This window comes from Microcaecilia unicolor, chromosome 14 (assembly GCF_901765095.1).
Source record: "Microcaecilia unicolor chromosome 14, aMicUni1.1, whole genome shotgun sequence".
NCBI classification, from domain to species: Eukaryota; Metazoa; Chordata; class Amphibia; order Gymnophiona; family Siphonopidae; genus Microcaecilia; species Microcaecilia unicolor.
Genome location: NC_044044.1, coordinates 51,841,916 through 51,858,464, shown reverse-complemented (window position 1 = coordinate 51,858,464; position 16,549 = coordinate 51,841,916). Strand labels below are relative to the sequence as shown.

General features: G+C 44.1%; 1 protein-coding gene across 1 annotated transcript; it reads left to right on the top strand.

Moving 5' to 3' along the window:
• The first annotated feature begins 3,673 nt into the window (after positions 1–3,673).
• On the top strand, positions 3,674–16,007 carry UFC1 (ubiquitin-fold modifier conjugating enzyme 1). Its single transcript, XM_030188033.1, has 6 exons — positions 3,674–3,830; positions 8,024–8,091; positions 9,192–9,255; positions 13,384–13,460; positions 15,044–15,134; positions 15,225–16,007. Exons 1-6 carry the CDS (start codon positions 3,708–3,710, stop codon positions 15,294–15,296), a joined length of 495 nt encoding a protein of 164 aa, XP_030043893.1. The 5' UTR covers positions 3,674–3,707; the 3' UTR covers positions 15,297–16,007.
• The last annotated feature ends 542 nt before the right edge of the window (positions 16,008–16,549 follow it).

The following is a 16,549-nucleotide window of genomic DNA, read 5'->3' as shown; positions in this document are numbered from 1 at the left end:
GGATTAACACTTCAGGTAAAGGCATCAGGATGGGAAGTTGGAGTTAGAATGTTTTACTCATGTCCCCAAAGTAGAAAATCAGAAATATGCCGACTTCACCGCTTTCCTATGACCTGAAGCTATCTGCTTACCCTACATGCAGGGAGACTTGGACAGATAGAGGGTGTGTAGACTAATGACAGTTGTATTGCTGTATTAAAGTCTTGCTGGTGACTATTCCCCCTAAATTAAAACCCACCAGACTGGTCTAAAGCAGCCAACTGGCTACCCTAAAACAGGGTTACTTATCCAGTGAAGGAACATAGCAGAAGTGAATATGGCCAGGTGAAGGGTTGCTGACTTTAAAAAACTGAAAAACTAGCCAGCCCCTGAGACCATTACACTCCCTCCCTTCAGAAAGTAGGAGCTGGCCTTGGTGCTGACTTTGTCAGAACTGGCAGGCAGGGCTGAACCTATGGGGTCCAGGGCATATCATTCAACCTGGGGCTTCATAAAATCCGGTACCACCAGAAATGCATTGCGCTGGGGGCGGAACTACCACCGGAGGCCGTGTTAGGTCTGCGGTAGTTCCAATTTGTCGCGCGACAAACCTTTAGTAAAAGGGCCCCGAAGTGTTTTCTTCTTCAAGCTGGTGCAAGTGAAACTTATCAGACAAGTATCACTACAGATAACATTTACTTCACTAAAGGAGGCCTTTTACAAAACCACACTAGCATTTTTAGCTCACAGTAAAAATCAGCTGGCGGTAAACACTGAGATGCCCATAGGAATATATAATGGGCATCTCAGCCTTTACTGCCAGCTGAATTTTACTGTGAGCTAAAAACACTAGCACGGCTTTGTAAAAGACCCCCTTAGGGACTCATTTTCAAAGCACTTAGATTTACCAAGTTCCATAGGTTAGTATGGAGCTCATTTTCAAAAGAAAAAAATGTCTAAAAAGTGACATAAAGCAGCATTTGGACATTTTTTCACAAAAACGTTCAAATCAGCATTTTCGAAACCTGTTTTTCAAACATCTGCAGTGCATCCAAATCTCGAAAGGGACATGTTAAGGGTGGGATTTGGGCATTCTTACACATTCTCAGCCATAATGGAACAAAACTAAAACTAAGACATTTTGAGCAAGACCTTTTTTTTATAGCGAATACGGCACAAAAAGGTGCCCTAAATGACCAGATGACCTCCCAATACCCCCCCAGTGGTCACTGACCCCCTCCCACCCCCAAAAATTATGAATAAAAATATGACTTACCAGCTTCTATGACAGCCTCAGATGTTATAGCCAGGTCTATTAAAGCAGCATGCAGGTCCCTGGAGCAGTGTAGTGGTTGGTGCAGTGCAGTAAGGAGTGGGGGACTCGGATCCCTATTTCCCTCTACTTGTCACACTTGTGGTAGAAACTGTGACCCCTCCCAAAGTTACCAAAACCCTACTGTACCTATATATAGGTGTCCCCTTACCCATAAAGGCTAAATTGTGCTGTACAGTGGGGGGGGGGGGCAGTAGGTTTTGGGTGGGTTTCGGAGAGCTCAGGGGACAAGATAAGGGAGCAAAAGGTGAGATGTGTACCTGGGAGCATTTTTATGACGTGCACAGATGTGCCATGTAGGGTGCCCCATTGCTCTCCTGGGATGTCTGGGGGAGCAGTCTGCTAAAAATACTGGCTCCTCCTACATCCCAATGGCTTGATTTTCTACGTTTTGCACTTTTGTTTTTCGAAAATGGACCAAAAATAAAACGTCCAAAGCGCAAAACCTTGTTCGAAAACAGTACTTTCGAAAAAAACAGATAGGCGTTTTTTTTTGAAGATGACCTTCTTTCCTATTCAGATTTTAGACATATTTTGCAAAACGTTCAAATTCGAACTTAGATGTCATATCGATAATACCCCTCCTTGCAACTTTAAAAGTCTAAGGGGTCCTTTTATGAAGGTGTGGTAGGGCTACCGTGCAGGTAGCATGTGCCAAAAAAGCACTACCACCGGGAGCTCCTGGGTGCCCGACAGTACTTCTAATTTTAGTGTGCCCTGTTTCCTGCAGTAGAAAATAATTTTCTATTTTCTACTGTGAGGAGCGTTCCTGGCGGTAATCGGCAGCATGACCATACTGATACTCTGCCTGATTACCGCCGGGTTAGCACGTGATCCCTTACTGCCTAATAAATAGGAGGAAGAAAGGGCTCACACAGTAAAAGGCCAGTTGCTAATTTTGAATTAAGCGCTCGGCCATTATTGCCATAAATGAAAAATTGGCTTTTTTTGCAGCCACACTTAAGAGGTGTCTGGAGCGCGCGGGAAAACCACACACTACAGCTACCACTGGCCACTTTTTAGCACAGCTTCATAAAAGGGCCCCTTTTTGAAAATATGCCTCTATATATAATATCATTTATGTGTTTAAATCTTTTTTTTATTAACATTTCAACAAAGAAATCAAGCCACCAAAATGTGCAACTTTGTCTTGTGTACACAGTGCTTTTTTTGTAGGAAAAAAGGTACTGGTACTCATTACGGGTGGGGTCACCATATATGGCTCCACCCCTATGGTAGCCACACCCACAGTAGCCACACCCCTTATACCAGCCATGGTGCATATAAACAGGTACCATTAAAAATACTATACCAGTATTTTCACACGCAAATTTCCCCATTAGTAAGTGAGTCCTTATGACACCTATTTTCTAGGTGGCAAGGGCTCCTGTGCTAACCCCATGCTAATCGGTTAGTGTGCGGTGATGCAGCTGAGCTAACCCGTTAGCGCTAGGCATGCCTACTCTCTGCCCCTAGACCCGCCCCAGCACTAAAAAATATTTTCTATTTTTTAGCATGTGGGTAGCGTGCACTGAACACAAAACTACCATGGAACACCTGAGCGCATCCCATAGTAGTGCCTTTTACCCTGTGCGTAACCCTCCAACTACCTCAATTGCACTAAATAGAAACCTTTTATCTCTTTTCCCTCCAATCAGAGGTAATGTCAAGGACGCCCATTCGCCCCCTTATTATTTGCGACAGCAATTCGAAACTCAGATATGATAAAAGAAATTACAGGCGAAAATCACTCCATACCACTCTATGCAGACGATACACTTTTTTTTTTTTTTTTACAAAACTTGTCCCACTGTTTACCACAATTATTGGCATTATTGAAAAATGTTGGACATATCAGGTTATTCTGTGAAGTATACAAAATCTGTAATTATGCCACGTGGTATTCATATGAAATCAACAAAAGACAGGCTAATTTTTTGTGTTGTATCTTTTACATTTTTATTGAATTTTTGTGATATAGGATAACCAAACATTGATTGAAATCGGCATATCCAGTTTCTATCCCTTTCACCAGCAAACAATAACAATGTTAACAAATCTATGTAAGCCACATTGAGCCTGCAAATAGGTGGGAGAATGTGGGATACAAATGCATGAAATAAATAAAATAAATAAAAAAAAACCCTGATTCCCCTGATTCTCTGCCTTCCCCGGCACTCTCCACTCATTTTGAAAAGTTGGCTTCTATTCGTCTTCTAAGGAGCACTGCTCTATTACTATTTTTATGCAGTAATACACAGACTACAAAGCAATACGTCTCATCATAGCTCTCAGTCTCTGCCCTCACTAAACATGGCCGCGCTGCTGTCACTACTCATCCTGCAAGCAGCTTGAAGTCACTTCCGCTTCCGGGCCGGCTTTTCCCAGAGGCGAAATGGCCGACGAGGCGACGCGGCGTGTCGTGTCCCAAATCCCGGTGCTGAAGACTAACGCTGGCCCCCGGGATAAAGAGCTGTGGCTGCAACGGCTGAAGGAGGAATACCAGGCGCTCATCAAGGTCAGGGAAACCCAGTCCCTTCTTACTATTTTCGGCTTTGCACACGGGTGTCATGCTGAACTATGTTCGTGGGGAACCCGTTTCCGGCGTGGATTTACGAGCGTCACTGTCGACTCGGCTCTCTCTGGAGTGTGGGGTTTCTTTTTGTTTATAGGTGGCGCTTTGTGAAAGGAAGTATAGTTTAGGGGACAATGGCAGGAGTGAAGTTCCTCTTTTTAAATACGATTTTTGAGGCGCTGGTAAAATGAGTCCTACCCTGGTGAAGGGTGTTACATTTTCTCACCCCACTTGTCTCTGTTCAGTGGCAAAGTACTGTCCTCTACTTTAGGCAATAGAGAGGCTCATTTTCAAAGCACTTAGCCTCCCAAAGTTCCATAGAAACCTATGGAACTTAGCCTCCCAAAGTGCTTTGAAAATATGCCTCATAGCTTCTCAGCTAGTTCCTGGTTACTACTAAGTAGTAGTAGCTAGTTCCTGGTTACAAGGGTTTTGCCCCGTTGCATCGTTTCTACCCCTGATATCTCACCTTGCATCCAAACCAAAGTTTCAGCGTGCTTGTCTGACATTGCTGTCTGGATGTCTCAACGCCACCTGAAATTAAATATGACCAAAACCGAGCTTCTCATTTTTCCCACCTCCCCGCGCCCCCCGTTTTCTATTTCTGTTGATGGCTCTCTCATTCTCCCTGTCTCTTCAGCTCGAAACCTTGGGGTCATCTTTGACTCTTCTCTCTCCTTCTCTGCTCATATCCAGCAGATTGCCAAGACCTGTCGTTTCTTTCTTTACAACATCCGTAAAATCCGCCCCTTTCTTTCCGAGCACTCTACCAAAACCCTCATCCACACCCTTGTCACCTCTCATTTAGACTACTGCAATCTGCTTCTTGCTGGCCTCCCACTTAGTCACCTCTCCCCACTCCAATCGGTTCAAAACTCTGCTGCCCGTCTCGTCTTCCGTCAGGGTCGCTTTACTCATACTACCCCTCTCCTCAAGACCCTTCACTGGCTCCCTATCCGTTTTCGCATCCTGTCCAAACTTCTTCTACTAACCTATAAATGTACTCACTCTGCTGCTCCCCAGTATCTCTCCACACTCGTCCTTCCCTACACCCCTTCCCGTGCACTCCGCTCCATGGATAAATCCTTCTTATCTGTTCCCTTCTCCACTACTGCCAACTCCAGACTTCGCGCCTTCTGTCTCGCTGCACCCTACGCCTGGAATAAACTTCCTGAGCCCCTACGTCTTGCCCCATCCTTGGCCACCTTTAAATCTAGACTGAAAGCCCACCTCTTTAACATTGCTTTTGACTCGTAACCACTTGTAAGCACTCGCCTCCACCTACCCTCCTCTCATCCTTCCTGTACACATTAATTCATTTGATTTGCTTACTTTATTTTTTGTCTATTAGATTGTAAGCTCTTTGAGCAGGGACTGTCTTTCTTCTATGTTTGTGCAGCACTGTGTATGCCTTGTAGCGCTATAGAAATGCTAAATAGTAGTAGTGAAGGGTGTTACATTTTCTCACCCCACTTGTCTCTGTTCAGTGGCAAAGTACTGTCCTCTACTTTAGGCAGTATAGCTTCTCAGCTAGTTCCTGGTTACAAGGGGTTTGCCCCGTTGTATCGTTTGTTGGTGGCACAGTAGCATTTAAAATCTTTTCTCTCTCTCTTTCTGTGTAGCTTAAAAGAGAAAGATGTGTGGAAAAAATTCTACCTTAGAAATATATTTTAATAGTAGGTTACAGTTTAGTAAATATGACCACTTTCTGGATGTGTATTATCTCACTGTTTAACTCTAAAGAACAGAGTGACCAGAGTGATTTAAGTGACCTAGGTACCTTTCGGAGTGGGAAAACATTGTATGTTATTTATATCATTATTTGAATCTTTCTTTTATGTATTCCTTTGATCCTTTTGTGTTCAAGCTGCCAAATTCCCTGTATAAGGAGCTGTCTTTTTCCAGAATTCAGAACATACCTTGTCTGCCATTAAGACTTGTATGTCCTCATATATTGATTATATTAATAAAATAATTGTTAATTTTGAATACAGGCTAGTGTTTTTTTTTATTTACAGTTATACAGATGGACTCCTGATGAAAGCGCATGCTGACACGGACCATGTATAGTCCATGCTTCAGTGAAAGGCTCTTTGATGCTTTGATTGCATTTTTTCAAGTGAACATTTGTAATATAGACTGATTAATGCATCTTGCTTTATCGCTTCCCACCCTACTTTTGCTGCTATATATCAGCTGACAGCTGTCGTTCTTTATCCAGGTTAATTTTTCTTGTCTTCCTCTTTGGTTTTCTTGGATTCAGTTGGAAAAACTGTGTAGATAGAGGGTCGAGGTAAAAATTGAAATACTAAATGGAATATGGCATGGGGACAAAGTTTGTCCCCGTCCCTTCCCAGTGGGTTCTGCTTCCATCCTCACCCCATTCCCGCTGTCTCTGTGGGCCCTGTTACCATCCCACAGATTCTGTCCCTGGCTACACCCCATCCCCGCGGGCTCTGTTCTCATCCGCAGAAGCTTTGAACACTTATGATTTTATATTTAAATCTTTTTATTAAAGTATAAAAAGGAACAATATGCTGCACAACTGTTGTTTATAAATCACAAAAAGAAAACAATAATGAATAACTATAATAACTCCACCACCACCCCCTCTACCCTTCCAACCCCAGCAATAGCCGAGTTCTACTACTCCAAGGAATCCTAATCCATCTTGTTGAAATGGCCAGGGCTACAAAATTCAACCTGCACTGTATACCCTAGTAGGGGAGAAATATGCCCTATAAAGCATTGTTGTTAATTTTTAATCTGTGGATGAAGAATGCATTAGCAATCTCAGTATTCAGTCTAGCTCTCCTGTCTTCCACAGTCCTTCTTGCAGAAGATGTGCTGGTAGCAGGAATGTACAGGATCCCCCATGCAAATTTTGCCAGTTGTGGCCAGCATGTTTGCTTGTTTTTCCAAAAAATCAAAATATTGTGGTCTGCATCATTCAAACATAAATAACACTCCAGTTCATTAAGAGGCTTCAAAGTAGAGAATGTAGGTTATTCTAGTCATTCCCCACATTTTCATGTTTCCTCTGAACCTCTCTGCGCTTTCAGTTTGTGACCCCCTTCCCCTCCCTGCCCCCTTCTGTATTTTCCTTTTCTATAGACATTTCATCTTCCTTTCCTTGATTAAAGCCTGTCCGATATTTCCATTTTTATATCATATCCACCTTTTCCTTCTTTCCTTTGACTACATATTGAGTGTCTTTAGCCTCTTGTTGTAGACTTTGTGTTATTTTAATATCCCTTTTCTAAAGTGCCTTTATCCATGTTGTAGTTCTGATTGTTTCATTTTATTTCCCTATGAAAATAAAAACTACAAACCCATGCATGCAATGTGGCAAAACCAGGATCGGGATCACCTTTTCTTTATTATATGAGGCCAGTTGGTAAACAGCCCACCCCTCCATACTAATTGTGGTGATCTAGGTCTATTAAAATAGTCGGAACAGTGCAGGCCTCTCTGAACGCCGCCCGAGTAAACTTAGCACACAGTTGGAAATCACCGCTGGTTCCCCCGGTGGTGAGATGGATAACCAAGGTACGATATATTTGCGAAATGGAGAGATTGGCTGCTGTGAAGAGAAAAACTATGCCCAAATGGAAGAGGGTTTGGGAACCCTTTTTGACAAAGTGTCCTGAATAAAAGATGTACTGAATGAAAGGCAGGGAAGACGAGGGGGAGGGAGGGAGGGGTAGAGAACGAGAGGGGGAGACCTAGGATAAGCTATGGGGGGTGTTAATACATAAAACTGGAAAAAAGTTTGAAGTATAATAAGTTACTGTTATGGCATTGTTTTATGCTTGGATCGTTCTTTTTTTAATGCACTCATTTCATGATCCAGAATATATGTGGAATATTGTATTGTATTGAGTAGCATAAATCATGTTTTGATTATCAATGCTCAATAAAGACTTCTACAAATTAAAAAAAACAGAATAATTGGAACATGTTTCTGCATATCTTGATTTCACTGAAGTGAGAGAAGGGTTAGTTTGTGGCCCTGAAGGAGTGTAGATGCTGCTCCTGCCTTGGCGTGAAACAGTGTTTCTGGGGCAATAGAGAAGTGCAGCACAGAGCTGAGATTAGATAATGGCTGACTGTGGCCTACACCTTCTCTTCCCCAGTATGTGGAAAACAACAAGAGTGCAGACAATGACTGGTTCAGACTGGAGTCCAACAAGGAAGGCAGCAGGTACGTGATCAAGTGTGCAGGTTGATGTTACCAAGAGACTAGACGGGTTGTAATCCGACTCTAGCAAAAAGCCCATTTAAAAATTAGGATGGGAGAGGGCTGGGGTTGATGTTTGATTGCTTTGGTTCGTCTGTGTAAACATTCAGACCAAATGTAGAGGTCTGGCCTCTTCTGCTGAGTTTGTTACTTATGCCTATTCCCTCCTACACTCCTGTGGGCAGCCATGATCAGTATCATGTGATCAGAGTCACATGAAGGGATGTAATATCACTGCTCTCTGCTGCTGTAGCACAAACATAGCACAGAGAAGTGATGGAGAACTGGGGGGTGAGAAACAAACACCAATCCTTCACGTATATCAGCCTTCTCTTTCATAACTTGATCAAATACGCAAACTTGCCAGCTATAACTGTTCTCTGCTAAAACACTATAGCAGAGTTGTCCAACCTCAGTCATCAAGGGCCGCAATCCAGTCAGGTTTTCCCTAATGAATATGCAAGAGATGTATTTGTATGCGCTCCCTCCACTGTATGCAAATAGATCTCATGCATATTCATTGGGGAAATCCTGAAAACCTGACCAGGCGAGGGCCAAGATTGGACACCCCTCACTATAGTATGGTTGTTTCCAAGCTGTGGGTTGTGATCCCAAATGAAGTCATAAAATCCTTATTTAAGGTCAAAATCACAGCTGCAAAATAATAAACCCTAGAAAGTGGCGTCGTCGGCCTGCACAGGCCAGTGGGGCACTATATCTCTTGCACAGGGCCAGCAGAAGGCGAGGATTATATTAGCACAGTGGTCCCCAAACCTGGTCCCGGAGGCACCCCAGCCAGTCAGATTTTTAGGATATTCACAGTAAATATTCATGAGAGAGATTTGTATGCACTGCTTCCACTGCATGCAAATCTCTCATGAATATTCACGTGGGTATACTGAAAACCTGACTGGCTGGGGTGCCTCCAGGATCAGATTTGGGAACTACTGTATTAGCACAATCAACTGACACTACGTCTTTGGAGGAAATGTACAGCCAGGGTTTCTATTTTCTAGATCTGCTAAACTAGGGCGGTGGCCTTCTGTTCTGTCTTTCTCTTCCAGGTGGTTCGGGAAGTGTTGGTACATTCATGATCTTCTCAAGTATGAATTTGACGTTGAATTTGATGTAAGTTTGTGTTTTGTTTTTCCCCATGTTAACAGCAAGACTCAGAATCTTATCTTAGCTGACCCGTAAGCTCAATAATAAAGTGCTGTGCAGATTCTTGGGTTTGAATCCCAGCTCAGGAGAGGCTGGGGATGTCCAGGAAGCAACACTCGCCATTTTCACTCAACAGTAGCATCTACTAGTCGGAACTGAGATCCCATTTTACTGTGTTTCAAACAGCGCCACAGCCTGTGGCCTCATGCTAAGAGCATTTGCTGCAGTGCTACAGAATGAAGGCTTACAATATACAACTACTACTTAACATTTCTAGAGCGCTACTAGGGTTATGCAGCGCTGTACAATTTAACAAAGAGATACAGTCCCTGCTCAAAGAGCTTACAATCTAATAGACAAGTGAACGGTCGGTCCGATAGGGGCAGTCAAATTGGGGCAGTCTGGATTCACTGAACGGTAAGAGTTAGGTGCCGAACGCAGCATTGAAGAGGTGGGCTTTAAGCAAAGACTTGAAGACGGGCAGGGAGGGGGCTTGGCGTAAGGGTTCAGGAAGGTTGTTTGTTGTATATACTGAGGTAGAAGTCCGAAGAAGCAGGCGGAAATTGCTGGGCCACAAGAAAACCCCCTTTATTTTCATATTTTGACTTTTCTGGACACCCTCTGAAGTGTGGTGTGAGGTATGGAATGCCCTCCCGCGGGTAACGGAGTTCAAACATGCGTGGGATATGCATAGAGGAATCCTGTGCAGAAGGAATAGATCCTCAGAAGCTTAGCTGAAATTGGGTGGCGGAGCAGTTGGGGGGAAGAGGGGGTGGTGGTTGGGAGGCGAGGATAGGGGAGGGCAGACTTATACGGTCTGTACCAGAGCCGGTGATGGGAGGCGGGACTGGTGGTTGGGAGGCGGGAAATACTGCTGGGCAGACTTATATGGTCTGTGCCCTGAAAAGGACAGTTACAAATTCAAGGTAAGGTATACACATATGAGTTTGTCTTGGGCAGACTGGATGGACCATGCAGGTCTTTTTCTGCCGTCATCTACTATGTTACTATGTATGTAATGGCTGTTCAAATGCTGCTGCTTCTTTACCCAGTGTTCATCATTTGTCTCTGTAGCTCTGTTAAGTAGTTTTATACCTACTCCCTAGTTTTAAAAATCTCCCACCAACGTTGACACATGGAATAGACTTAAGACGGGACAGATTACTGTTGAGGGACTTTGAATATTAATAAAAGAACTAAAACAAATTAGCTGTTTAGTCCTTTTACAAGAATAACGATGTAATTTTTTGCTGAGACTGTTCATTTCTTAAAGCTTATTTGGCAAAATTGACACCCAGTCGCTTGCCCTAAGTATTCAGATACCCCAACTACATTGACACAAATTTTTTCAATATGTGAGAAAATTCAAGTTTTTTTGTCAAAGAATGACTGACCTAGAATTTAGCACCATTGAGTCTTGGTAAAACTGAAAATATAGTTATCTGATGGAGTGGCCAAAAAAGGAAACATTTTTGAAAAATGCATTTCTACTACTACTACTACTAACTGTATCATTTCTATAGCGCTACTAGACGTACGCAGCGCTGTACACTTGAACATGAAGAGACAGCCCGTGCTCGAGAAAACTTACAATCTAATCAGGACAAATAAGGGATACAGGAATTTCTTAAGGTGGGAATGATAAAACAGGCATGGGTAAAAGCATCATCAAAAAGGTGGCCAGATTTGAAGACGGCTAGAGATGGAGCTTGATGTACTGGCTCAGGAAGGTTGGAGTTGGCAGTGGAGGAGAAGGGTACAGATAAGAGAGATTTATCCAATGAACAGAGTTCCCAGGGAGGCGTGTAGGGAGAGATAAGAGTGGAGAGGTACTGAGGAGCTGCAGAGTGAATGCACTTGTAAGTCAATAAGAGGAGTTTGAACTGTATGTGGAGGAGTGGCCTAGTGGTTAGGGTGGTGGACTTTGGTCCTGGGGAACTGAGGAGCTGAGTTCGATTCCCACTTCAGGCACAGGCAGCTCCTTGTGACTCTGGGCAAGTCACCTAACCCTCCATTGCCCCATGTCATGTAAGCCGCATTGAGCCTGCCATGAGTGGGAAAGCGCGGGGTACAAATGTAACAAAAAATAAAAATGAATAAGGAGCCAATGAAGTGACTTGAAAGGGCTAATATGAGCATAGTGATACCGGCAGAATATAAGTCCTGCAGTAAAAGTTTGAACAGATTAAAGGGGAGAGAGATGGCATAGTGAGAGACCTGTGAGAAGCAAGTTGCAGTAGTCGAAGTGAGAGGTGATAAGAGTATGGATAAGGGTTTTGGTAGAAAAGGACGAATTTTGGTGGTGATATAAAAAAAGAAAGGACAGGTTTAGCAGTCTGTTGGATATGTGCAGAGAAAGAGAGGAGTCAAAGATGACCCCCAAGGGTACGAGACAGGGAGGATGAGTGTTATCCACAGAGATTGAGAATGGGGGAAGAGGAAAGGTGGATTTAGGGGGAAAGATAAGAAGCTCAGTCTTGGTCATGTTTAGTTGCACATGGCAGTGAGACATCCAGTCAGCAATGTCAGACAGGCAGGCGGATACTTGGACCTCGATTCCTGCTGGAATTTCTGGTGTGGAGAGGTAATCTGTGAATAATCAGCATAAAGGTGATGCTGAAAATCATGAAATGAGATCAGAGAAGTATTTTTCTCTTGAAGGAAATGCATATTGTTGAATTGGAGAAGACCCCCCCCCACACACACACAATTATTGTTCAGTAGAAAAATGAGCTTTACCGATTGTTGAAGTTTTGAGCGATTAGATGTAAAGAGGGGAACACTGTTCATGTAGCAGACATTTACACACCTGTGTGGGAAGCTTTACCCCCAGAGAGCATGTAGTTTGCTGTTAAACGTGTAATATTGAGCACTTGGAAAGGGAAGGAACTAGGATTATGGTTGTACTTTGGGAGGGGAGGGAGGGAGATGTTCTTATAAAATTAAGTTAATACTGCAGTAAAGAGTCAACTCTGGTAGTCACTGGACTTTCTGCAGATGGAGCTGGCAATTTGGAGGGGAGAGGAAGGAAAAACATATATATTGTGGTGTCTCTTTTTGGAGGTACTGTACTATTGTGTGACCAGAGTTTTTGTAACATTGTACTGAATGAATGCATTGATTAATTGTATTGATTAAAAAAAAATTCCACCAAATCTGCTCTTTAACTGTCCATGTTACATTTGAGCTTCTCATGTGACAGCTTCATACCTGCCTGGAGGCTCTGATCGGTACGACAGCTCCTCCTGACGAGCTTCATCTATAAAAGTGGAAGTTTCTAGATTGGAAAAACTTTAAATATATACGTTTTCAGGAGTAAAATAAAATTCAAAAAGAATGTTTGTGATTTTTTTTCTTAACTGAAGACTGAATAATTTTTAAACATATTTGTTAGTTTTGCAAGGCTCTGAGCTGCGCTTCTGCATTTCCTTTGAGCTTTTGGAAGCAGTCATCTTAGCAAATTGCAAAACACCTCCCACTTACTGGATATGATTGATCTTTATTTGTTGTTATGACATCACATTCATTTCATGTGACTCATGTGAGTGGAGTGGCCTAGTGGTTAGGGTGGTGGACTTTGGTCCTGGGGAACTGAGGAACTGAGTTCGATTCCCACTTCAGGCACAGGCAGCTCCTTGTGACTCTGGGCAAGTCACTTAACCCTCCATTGCCCCATGTAAGCCGCATTGAGCCTGCCATGAGTGGGAAAGCGCAGGGTACAAATGTAACAAAAATAAAATAATCACATGACACTGATCATGGCTGCCCCCAGTAGTGTAGGGGAAGCAGGCACATGAACTAACTCCAGAGTCAAGGACTTCTTTGAGAGTTGCCATACTGGTAGTGGATACATCATTCTTTTCAGTATATCAGGCTCAACAGCCAACACTAACTTTACTAACGGGGTGGGGGTGGGGCAAGGGATCTAATAATTTATTCAATAATGTTTTGGACCAGCTCTGTACATAATAAGAGAGCTCTTTGAAGGTGCCCCGGCCCTCCACCTTTATTCTGGGTTGGGGGGGGGGGATGATACACATGAGAAATGGTGTTGGCTTTCTGTACAGTAATCAATGCTGATATTTTCAATTACAGATTCCAGTCACCTATCCGTCAACTGCTCCAGAGGTGGCCATTCCAGAGTTGGATGGGAAAACGGCCAAAATGTACAGGTAGAGCACAGATGGCTTCTCTCTACGTGAAGGCAAAACATGGTTGGATACCCATTCTCCTCAATCGCCAGCATGTGGCCAGTTATAGCAGATTGTCATACCTTCACATCCTTTGATAACAGATTCCCCTTTTTCTTGTTCATATTTTGCTCACATTTAACTTTACAGTTTCCCATCTTACACAGATGACTTTTTAGGAGCATTTTGCCAAGCAATAGCACCTATTGAGGGAGGGTCCATCCATCTGTTTGCTTGTTTGTACATCTGCCTGAATATACCGGTTTGTTTGTATATCGGTCCAGGCGGAAGATAAGACGCGCGGCAGAGTTCTGAACGGATTGAAGGGGGGATAGATGGTTAAGTGGGAGGCCAGTGAGGAGTAGGTTGCAGTAGTCGAGGCGAGAGTGGATGAGAGTTCGGGTGGTGTGCTCAGAGATAAACAGGCAAATTTTGCTGATGTTATAGAGAAAGAAGCGACAGGTCTTGGCTGTCTGCTGGATGTGCACAGAAAAGGAGAGGGAGGAGTTGAAGATGACTCCGAGGTTGTGGGCTGATGAGATGGGGAGGATGAGGGTGTTATCAACTGAAATAGAGAGTGGAGGGAGAGGAGAAGAGGGTTTGGGTGGAAAGACAATGAGCTCAGTCTTTGCCATATTCAGTTTCAGGTGACGGATGGACATCCAGGCAGCAATGTCAGATAGGCAGGCTGATACTTTGGCCTGGGTTTCTGCCGTGATGTCTGGTGTGGAGAGGTAAAGCTGGGTATCGTCAGCATAAAGATGATATTGGAAACCATGAGATGAGATCAGCGAGCCTAGGGAAGAGGTGTAGATTGAAAAAAGAAGGGGTCCAAGGACAGATCCTTTGGGGAACACCAACAGAGAGGGGGATGGGGGTGGAGGAAGATCCATGAGAATATACTCTGAAGGTGGGAGAGATAAGAGGAGAATCAGGAGAGGACGGAGCCCTGGACCCGAATGAGGACAGTGTGGCAAGAAGTAAATTATGATTGACAGTGTCAAAAGCGGCAGATAGGTCAAGGAGGATGAGGATGGAGTGGTGACCCTTGGATTTGGCAAGGAGCAGGTCAATACAGACTTTAGAGAGTGCCGTTTCAGTTGAGTGTCGAGGACGAAAACCGGATTGAAGCGGATCGAGGATGGCATGAGGGGAGAGAAAATCAAGGCAGCGGCTGTGAGCGCGTTCAAGTATCTTGGAGAGGAAGGGTAGGAGGGAGATGGGGCGGTAGTTGGAAGGACAGGTAGGGTCTAGTGATGTCTTTTTGAGGAGTGGTGTGACTACAGTGTCCTTGAAGGTGTCAGGGACAGTTGCAGTGGAGAGAGAGAGAGGTTGAGGATGTGACAGATGGAGGGGGTGACAGTAGGAGAGATGGTGTTTAGTAGGTTGGTGGGGATGGGATCAGAGGAACAGGTGGTGCATTTCAAGGAGGAAAAAAGGTGGGCGGTTTCCTCTTCGGTGATATTAGGGAAAGAGGAGAAGAAGGCCTGGGTAGGATGGTATTATTTCTGTTTTCTTCTCTCTCTCTCTAAATTAAATTCCCCTATTGTCTCCTCTTTTGACAGAGGTGGGAAGATCTGCTTGACGGATCACTTTAAGCCCCTCTGGGCCAGAAACGTCCCTAAGTTTGGGCTGGCACATCTCATGGCACTTGGGGTGAGTAGCAGCAGCAGCTCCATAAGGAGCATTTCCCCTGAATAAAGCTCTATCATGTAGTAGACTTTACCTTTTCCTTTCTTACTGCAGCTGGGCCCCTGGTTGGCAGTGGAGATCCCAGACCTCATTGCCAAGGGTCTGATTGAACACAAAGATAAATGAATACACCTTGGGAGCCAGGCAGGAGGAGCCTGGGGAAAATAGAACAAACATTGTCACAACCCTGAAGATCTTGGCAGCGTTGCTTTGCTCTTGTGGTTAAATCCACAGGCAGTTCCCAGCATCAGAATCATCCCTTGGATTATTGGACCATCCTGTACCAGAACCATTCAACATGTTTACAGCTGCTTTGCCTCAAGTTATGTCAGACAAGAAATTTAACATTATGGAAAAGAAATCTGCTTTTCTGCTTTGTTCCTCTTTCTCAAGAGTGTGTGCAGTTCATGCTTTCCAGCTGGTCTAGATTCAGTTTTACTTACAAAAAAAGCTGTCTGCTGGGCAGCCCATATAACAGACAGCAGCTGAACCTTTGTAGAAAATAAATAGTAAAGGCCAGCAAACACTTCTAAATGAAACCCTTTTTATTGGATTAACGTAATGTTTTTGACTACCTAGCAGAGGCTTCACAGTGCCCAAGAAGTTGTAGACATCCTCCCCCCCCCCGCCCCCAACAGTCCCCCTTGGGCTGTGCAGCAGCCGAGTTTCACTGTTGTCATAATGACAGCGGTGGCAATATAGTAACCCAGATTGCTGCTTGTCTTCCCCCTTTCTTCTACTATCTATGTACCTAGACATGCTGGGTAGTCCAAGTACAAGGTATCCTCTACAGTTTCTGTTTTAGTATTTATATGTATTCATGTGAACTAGAAAGACAATGACCCTGCTGTCACGTCTGTGGCCGTGACCTCTCTCAGATTCACCTTATTTCCTGTGGTCAGCTTCTGAGCTGGCTTCTGTCTGTTCTTTCTGAGTTAGTTCTGCCCCTGTCTCTGTGTGCTGGCTGCTTTGGATTGTCTGTGTGCTGTTTCCCGTTCCAGACTTCAGCCCAGTCCAGTCCGGATCTTTCAGCCTGCCAGACTTGCTTGGCTTGTTTGAGCCAGCACAGCACCCGTAGCTGCCTGGTGATTGCTGCAGCTGAGTCTCAGCTGCTGCTGGGCTTATTAGCCATTTGGAAACTCTCTGCTTTGCTGTTGCATCGCCTAAGGCCCTGGTATGTTGGTGCTTGTTCACTTCTGCCTAGTCCAGTTTGTTGTCTGAGATTCTTGCCTTATTCTAGTTTAGTCTTTGTGTGGCTTGTGCTCTGTAGTGCTTGTTTACTGTATTGTTTGTTTCCCAGTCTTGTTTCTTGTTTGTATGTCTTTGTCTAGTTCTGGGTTGCCTGTGTTTCTTGTTCAGTGGCTGCCTGGCAGCTTTTA

Excerpts from the sequence above, each read along its gene's own strand:
- UFC1 (XM_030188033.1), top strand. The coding sequence starts at position 3,708 with ATGGCCGACGAGGCGACGCGGCGTGTCGTGTCCCAAATCCCGGTGCTG. Across the intron at positions 3,831-8,023 it reads AATACCAGGCGCTCATCAAG|TATGTGGAAAACAACAAGAG; the intron begins GTCAGGGAAACC and ends TCTCTTCCCCAG. Across the intron at positions 15,135-15,224 it reads CACATCTCATGGCACTTGGG|CTGGGCCCCTGGTTGGCAGT; the intron begins GTGAGTAGCAGC and ends TTCTTACTGCAG.